The sequence below is a fragment of the Solea senegalensis genome, unplaced genomic scaffold (assembly GCF_019176455.1).
Source record: "Solea senegalensis isolate Sse05_10M unplaced genomic scaffold, IFAPA_SoseM_1 scf7180000016935, whole genome shotgun sequence".
Classification (NCBI taxonomy): Eukaryota; Metazoa; Chordata; class Actinopteri; order Pleuronectiformes; family Soleidae; genus Solea; species Solea senegalensis.
In genome coordinates this window covers 1-7,939 of record NW_025322137.1, presented here as the reverse complement: position 1 = coordinate 7,939, position 7,939 = coordinate 1, and the positions used below count along the sequence as shown (strand labels likewise).

At 40.8% G+C, this 7,939-nt stretch overlaps 1 protein-coding gene across 1 annotated transcript; it reads right to left on the bottom strand.

Annotated features, from left to right (window-relative positions):
• Positions 1-6: 6 nt before the first annotated feature.
• Positions 7-4,197, bottom strand: LOC122763530 (neutral ceramidase-like). Its single transcript, XM_044018329.1, has 5 exons — positions 4,175-4,197; positions 3,304-3,438; positions 2,039-2,142; positions 1,165-1,308; positions 7-270 (listed from the first exon to the last, which is right to left on the bottom strand). The coding sequence occupies exons 2-5, from the start codon at positions 3,431-3,433 to the stop codon at positions 82-84; spliced, it is 567 nt and encodes a 188-aa protein (XP_043874264.1). The 5' UTR covers positions 3,434-3,438; positions 4,175-4,197; the 3' UTR covers positions 7-81.
• Positions 4,198-7,939: the final 3,742 nt, after the last annotated feature.

Below are 7,939 nucleotides of genomic sequence, written 5' to 3'. Positions count from 1 at the left end.
AGCAGTGGATCACAGACACGAGCACAGACGGGAGAAGTGGATCACAGACAGGAGAAGTGGATGACAGACAGGAGCAGTGGATCACAGACACACCCTGACGATACCGTCCACTAGTGGTTTGATGGACTCTCTGATGTAACCGCTGCTGCTGATCATAAGCAGCGTGTACTGGAAGAATCCGCCCAGTCCACAGTGAGTGTGAGTTCCACTGAGAACCACGTTCTCCTGACGATACACGTCCCCGAACTTCAGGTGCAACGCCTGCAGCACCTGCACACACACACACGTACAACATTCATGACTTGAGGGGACACTGCATTAACTTATATTCTTATATTCTTATGCTTCCTGTAGCTGCTCGCATCCGCTTCAAGACTCTAGTGCTTGGGTTCCATGCTACAAACGGATCCGGTCCAGCCTACATCCAGGACATGATCAAAACCTACACCCCAGCCCGCCCACTCCGCTCTCGCTGCCCCCTCACTGAGAGGATCGCAGAGACACTCGCAGAACTCCAGACTGTTCACTGTCCTCGCTCCCAAATGGTGGAACGATCTCCTCATCGTCATCCGGACAGCTGAAAGCCTCCACATCTTCCGCCGCCGACTAAAAACACATTTCTTCCGTCTCTACCTCGACTAAGACGACGACAAAAACAAACAAAACAAAAAAACGTATACATCGCACTCATGACTAGCGCTTCATAGTTCTGTTTACTTGAAGTTCTTACTTACTTCTAGCTCTTATTTGTACCCAAATGTTTAAATGCACTTATTGTACGTCGCTTTGGATAAAAGCGTCTGCTAAATGACATGTAATGTAATGTAATGTAATTCATTTCATGGAGACTTACTCTAACCCTTAACTACAATTACTACTGGCCTAACCCTAACCCTAACCCTAACCCTAACCCTTACCCTAACCTCACCTAACCTTAAAACATATCTTCACCTTAAAATGTAGTCATTCACATTATGGAGACTTGATTTTTGTCCCCACAAGGAAGACACGTCCCCATAATGTGACTGTGTGAACAGGTTTAGGTCCCCACAACATTAGTAATTAGCACACACACCATAACCAGTTAATAAACCTTTTGTGTGTGCATGTGCGTGTGTGTGCATGTGCGTGTGTGTGCGTGTGTGCACGTGCGCGTGTGTGTACCTCCAGCCGAAGTCTCTGTGATATCATTCCCACGTCTGCGGTGACGAACACAAGTCTCCGCCCCCCATCATCGATGATGAAGGCTCGACTGTACAGGCGTGTGTGAATGCCTGCAGCCTTCTGCTGAGGGTTTGCGTAGCCCATCTACACACACACACACACACACACACACACACACACACACACACACACACACACTGGGGTGCAGGAGAATTGTGGGATCTCTGCAATATACTGGGTTTATCTCACAAGCTGAGTCACAGTGTGACATCACAGCAGCCGAATATTTGGTCTTCCTGTTTTCAGAGAACCGAGGTCGTGCAGAGAACGAGCTCTGAAGGAAAAAACAGCTGCTTTCTCTATGAGGTTCTGTTATAGGTCTCTGCAGCCTCTGATTTCTCTGTTGTTCTGTACATGGCAGCAGAGATGATGTCACACTGTGTCTCAGCAGCATGTGTCTCAGGTGTGTGTCCAGCTCAGGCTCAGTGGGACTCAGGAATGAGAACCACGTTCTCCAGGAAACCAAACTCCAGTCAGTTTCCCTGTCGTTTTAAAGCTCACAGTGCAGAGACGTTTGTCTGCTTCCTGTGTGCGTCCACAGAGACGTTTGTCTGCTTCCTGTGTGCGTCCACAGAGACGTTTGTCTGCTTCCTGTGTGCGTCCACAGAGACGTTTGTCTGCTTCCTGTGTGCGTCCACAGAGATGTGTCACACAGCAATGCTGTCTCTGGAGTCCCAGGTGTCCACGTAACCACCGTAACAACCCCAGGTTTGTCCCCGTGGACAGCTGTATATGCATTTAAGACTTTAAGACATTTGAACGCACCACAGGTCGTTCTCATGTCCTTGAATGCAGCATGAGTGACAGTACTGACCAGAGGGATCTCAGCCGGTGGTCCAGTGCAGTCGGCTCGACCCACTCCGATCAGATAAGTTTGGTTCTGAGGAGGAAGCGTTGGTCCAGATGTTGGATCTGGAGCTGACAGTTGGACAGAAGACAGATCAATAATCCATCATCACTTCTATAACTCTGTCATCACTAATCATTAGCTGCAGATCAAACCCGATCAATAAATGATGATGAATGATGCAACATGTTCTGTGTGTGACTGTGTGTGTGAGTGCGAGTGTCATTATTAGTGTGAGTCGCAGTGTGTGTGCATGTGTGTGTGCATGTGTGTGTGTGAGTGTGAGTGTGTGTGTGAGAATGGCGTGTGTGGTGTGCATGTGAGTGTGTGTGTGTGTGGCGTGTGTGTGTAGTGTGTGTGAATCGTGTGTGTGTGTAATATTGAGTGTGTGTGAGAGTGTGATGTATGATAATGTGTGCATGTAATGTGTGCATGTGTGGTAATGAGAGTGTGAGTGTGTGTGTGTGGCAGGTGCGTGTGGGGTGTGTGTGTGTGTGTGTGTGCATGTGTGTGTGTGAGTGTGAGTGTGTGTGTGAGTGGGAGTGGTGGGTGTGTGTGAGGTATAGGTGAGTGTGTGAATCTTTTGATGTGTGTGTGTGGATGTGTGTGTGGGTGTGAGGTGGGTAAGGTGTGAGGTGCGTGTGTGCATGTGTGTGGAGTGCTTGGTGTGAGTGTGAGTGTGGTGTGTGCATGTGTGTGTGAGTGAGTGTGTGTGGTCGTGTGTGTGTGCATGTGTGTGTGAGTCGCGTGTGTGCATGTGTGTGTGTGAGTGTGAGTGTGTGTGAGTCATTAATAGCGTGTGCATGTGAAAGTCACAGTCATGCGTGTGTGTATGTGCATGTGTGTGTATTGCATGTGTGTGTGTGTGAAGTGTGAGTCGTGTGCTTGAGTGCTTGCGTGTGTGTGTGTGTGTGAGTGTGTGTGTGTGAGTGTAGGTGTGAGTGTGTGTGTGTGAGGTGTGAGTGTGAGTCTGAGTGCTGAGTGCTTGTGTGTGTGAGTGAGTGGAGTCGCGTGTGTGAGTGCTTGTGTGTGTGTGTGTAGTGTGTGTGTCGTGTGTGTGTGGTGTGTGTGTGTGAGTGTGAGTGTGAGTCGTGTGTGAGTGTGATGCGTGTGTGTGAGTCTTGAGGGTAATGACAGTGTCAATGTGTGTGTGTGTGAGTGAGTCGCGTGTGTGTGTGTGTGTGCACTGTGTGTCTGTGTGGTAATGTGTGTGTGCATGTGTGTGTGTTCACCTGCGTCACTCTTCCAGGTGAACATCACTGTGATCAGCGCCACACACGCCATCGTCATCAGGATGAAGAGGACGCCCAGCGTGACCTCAAGGGCAGAGAAACCACAGCACGCTGACTTCCTGACGGCCATTTTGTCTGTCAGCACAGAGGAAAGACTTCAACTTTGAATTCAATCTGAAGAAAATGTTAAGTTTAAAGTAGTTTGAGTTTAGCTTTGCTCAGTCTAGTTGAGCTTATCTTAGTTTTAGTTTAGTTTCAGATTCATTCTGTTTGGTTAGCTGTTTTTTAACTGAGCTTTTGTTAAGTCCAGGTTAACTTTGGTTTTGTTTAACTTTGGTTTGGTTTGCTTAATTTAAATCTCAGTTCAGTTTAGATTTATTAAGTTTAGATTAGTTCAGTTCATTTTAGCTCATTTTAACTTGGCTCATTTTATTTAGTTTCAGTTTTTAGTTTTTTTATTAGCTTACTTTAGGTTTACTTTACTTTTAGTTTGATTAAGGTTTAAGTTAGATTTTAGTTTAGTTTGTTTATTGATTGACATGTAGCCTTAGCTCAGCTCAGGTTTTAGCTCAAGTTTTAGCTCAGGTTTTAGCTAGTTTTAGCCCAGATTTCAGCTCAAGTTTTAGTTCAGGTTTTAGCTCAAGTTTTAGTTCAGGTTTTAGCTCAGGTTTGAGCTCAAGTTTTAGCTTAGGTTTGAGCTCAGGTTAAACAGTTCAACACTGAACAAACAAAAGCAGATATTTGATCAATAAAACCGATCGATCAGGTTTGTCACAACAGACGTGGTTCTTTTCCTCAGAGGTCACAGAGGTCAGTTTCCTCTGACCTCTGTGACCTCTGAGGAAAAGAACCACAGGTCCGACTCACTCACACAGAACCTGAGAGAAGACGACGTGGTCGTACTCACCTGTAGCTGAGTGTGTGTTTGTGTGTGTGTGTGTGTTCACAGCTGTTTATCTGATTAACTGTCGCTCAAAGGTCAAACCTGAGCCACACACACACACACAAGTTATCGATTATAGATTGTGATCAGTGAGTCAATAAATTCATTCAAACACTTGTGTGACCTTTGACCTGATAAAGTGTTCATGTTCACCCTCTCACCTTCTTTTTTTTCCCCACACTCTTTAGTCATTAAGGACAAAAATGTCCACACTTGTTTTACATAAATAACTTATTTAGATAACTTAGGTTAGATTCCTGGACCAGGAGGGTATTCCATCAAGCAGGCTAAAGGTAAAGCCAAGCTTAAATGGCCAAGTCTGGCTAATATGAGTGAGAGTTCGGTTCCATCAAAGAGGCTGAGATTAGCCCCAACTCAGTAATCATGGAAACTATGACTCTGGCTAACCCTCAACCATGGCTAAGCCATAACTGTGGCTCAGGTTTCCGTTCCATCAATCTGAGCCTCAACTCTGTTCCACCAAGGTGGCTAATGTGAATGCCAGCCATGTAACCATGGTAACTTATGCTGCCGGGCAAACCTGGTCTGTAGCAGGCTAAAAGTGAAGCTTAGCACCATCTATGATCAAAGAATGTCCAATAGACAGAAACAGAGACACACACAACTGTCATGGAATGATAACATAATATGTAAAACATAAACTATATAATAAAATGTATCCAAGAAATGATTTATACTAATAATTATATATTATATATTATATAATATTAAGTACATTAAAGAACATTATCACCAAAATTAAAATAAATACAAAATTAAACTAATTAGCAAAAAATATAATAAAAGGAAATTTAAAGAGATCATCATTGTTTTGATGTAACAAGGGTTAGGGCCTCCGATTGATAGGAGATAGATGATTGATTTGCTGTCACCTGCATTCACTTACTGTAATTGTGTCCTCGTCTCCATTGAATTGCTTGATTTGCTAAATGATTCTAGATAAATAATAACTGTTTTACAATCAATAGATCTGTCATATGATTATTTCCTATAGAATGATAACCAACATTGCATTTCTTCATGTAATAATCTACCATCAATTGTATGATAAATGTGATGAGTCATGTAAAATACTTTGATTAAATGTAGCCTATTATTATCAAAAATGTAGACAAGGCAACTTTATATAGCACATTTTAGCACAAGGTGATTCAAAGTGCTTTACATAAAATAAAATGAAAATACAACAATTCAACATATAGCATGTGGGACAAAATACAGCATGTAAAAATGACAGGCTTAAATGAAAATGATATCAATTCTATACAATTGGCCATGCAGGAAATAAATGAAAGCTATCCCAAGGATTTGCATAACATTCAGTTGATAAATGTGATGAATATCACTTTCTAACATTAGTACTAGGGCTGCCAAACGATAAAAAAGGGAGAATTTCACATAAATTGCAGTGAAACAATAATGTTATTTTAATTATGTTCATATGAATGTTACTTATTAGGGCTGTCTTTTTGTTCTTTGGGGATTTGGTTGCATTAATTTCAATTCAATTCAATTTATTTGTATAGCGCCAAATCATAACATACATTATCTCAAGGCACTGTACATAGACAACATCAAGGAGAGCAGAGAAACACATAGTTGATTAGTTTAAAACAAAAACCATCAAGAAATCAATTGGTAGATTATTGTCTCCATATATTTTGTCCCTTTGATGGAGGATTTATAAAACATGATGATGCTGAAATACTTCATTTTCTTTGTCACTTACGCATTCAGCCTGTCGGCAATATTCTGCCATGGTTTGTTGATTGCCGCGGTATTGCCCTTCTTTGGGATTATGTGGCTGTAATCCTCATATACCTCCATGAGGAGGGTTTGCTCCGCTGCAGAGAACATCTCTGCACGCTCTTTTCCCTTGCTTTTCGGCATTTTTCACAGTTTCCGCGCTCGACTAGAATGGGCTTTTTATTTTCCCTGTGGACGTGCACAGGGAAAATAAAGTTGAGGCTTAACAGGTGAGGCTTGACTAAGCGTCAGGTGGAGCCAGCTGATTTCACTTGATGGAACGACTTGGAGCTAGATTGGGAGGTGGAGCTTAGTCAAGCTTCAAGTTTACACCTAAGTCTGGCAATTCTTAGCTACGTTGATGGAACACCCCCCAGGGGGAGGAGTTTATATGTTTTTGTTTTGAACGTAAAAAAAACATCACAGACGTGAGTGAATGATGACATGAATGTCCTGCATTGGATTTAAAGTGACTTATGTCGCCCACCTGAAGAATTCTGAGGCATTATCGAAGCACTGGTGACAATGTTTAAAGGTGACATCGAATGCTTGTATCACACATATATGTTAGGTCTACTTACATATATTAACTTGTTTTCATGGTCACATATATATGTTAGTTATGGAGGTCTACTTACATATATTAACTTGTTTTCATGGTCACATATATGTTAGTTATGGAGGTCTACTTACATATATTAACTTGTTTTCACGGTCACATATATGTTAGTTATGGAGGTCTACTTACATATATTAACTTGTTTTCACGGTCACATATATATGTTAGTTATGGAGGTCTACTTACATATATGAACTTGTTTTTCCGCGGTCCACATATATATGTTGAATTGTGGAGGTCTACTTACATATATTAACTTGTTTTGGTCACATATATATATGTTAGTTATGGAGGTCTACTTACATATATTAACTTGTTTTCATGGTCACATATATGTTAGTTATGGAGGTCTACTTACATATATTAACTTGTGTGCATGGTCACATATATGCCAGTTATGTAAGGTCTACTTGCCATATTAACTTGTTTTCATGGTCACATATATATAAAAGCAAGTTATGGAGGTCTACTTCACATATATATAATCTCTTTATTTTCATGGTCACATATATATGTTGCCATGGAGGTTCACTTACATATATACAATCCTGTTTCACTTCTGTCACATATATATGTTAAGTTATGGAGTGTCTACTTACATATGGCTGATCTCTATTTTCATGGTCACATACATGTTAGTTATGGAGGTCTACTTACATATATTAACTTGTTGGCCTCATATATGCTAGTTAGTGGAGGCCCACTTACATATATTAACTCTTGTTTTCACGGTCACATATATATGCTAGTTAAGTGGAGGTCTACTACATATATTAACTTGTTTCACGTGTCACATATATATGTTTGTTATGGAGGTCTACTTACATATATTAACTTGTTTTCATAGTCACGTATATGTTAGTTATGGAGCTCTACTTACATATATTAACTTGTTTTCATGGTCATATATATGTTAGTTATGGAGGTCTACTTACATATATTAACTTGTTTTCATGGTCACACATATATGTTAGTTATGGAGGTCTACTTACATATATTAACTTGTTTTTATGGTCACATATATGTTAGTTATGGAGGTCTACTTACATATATTAACTTGTTTTCTCATGGTCACATATATGTTAGTTATGGAGGTCTACTTACATATAGTAACTTGTTTTCATGGTCACATATATATGTTAGTTATGAGGTCTACTTACATATATTAACTTGTTTTCATGGTCACATATATGTTAGTTATGGAGGTCTACTTACATATAGTAACTTGTTTTCATGGTCACATATATATGTTAGTTATGAGGTCTACTTACATATATTAACTTGTTTTCATGGTCGCACATATATGT

What these genes read in the sequence shown, in the direction of transcription:
- LOC122763530 (XM_044018329.1), bottom strand. Translation starts at nt 3,433, where the DNA reads ATGGCCGTCAGGAAGTCAGCGTGCTGTGGTTTCTCTGCCCTTGAGGTC. An exon ending in CACCTGGAAGAGTGACGCAG is followed by an intron (nt 2,143 to 3,303) that starts GTGAACACACAC and finishes TCCAACTGTCAG; the next exon opens with CTCCAGATCCAACATCTGGA. An exon ending in CACCGGCTGAGATCCCTCTG is followed by an intron (nt 1,309 to 2,038) that starts GTCAGTACTGTC and finishes GTGTGTGTGTAG; the next exon opens with ATGGGCTACGCAAACCCTCA.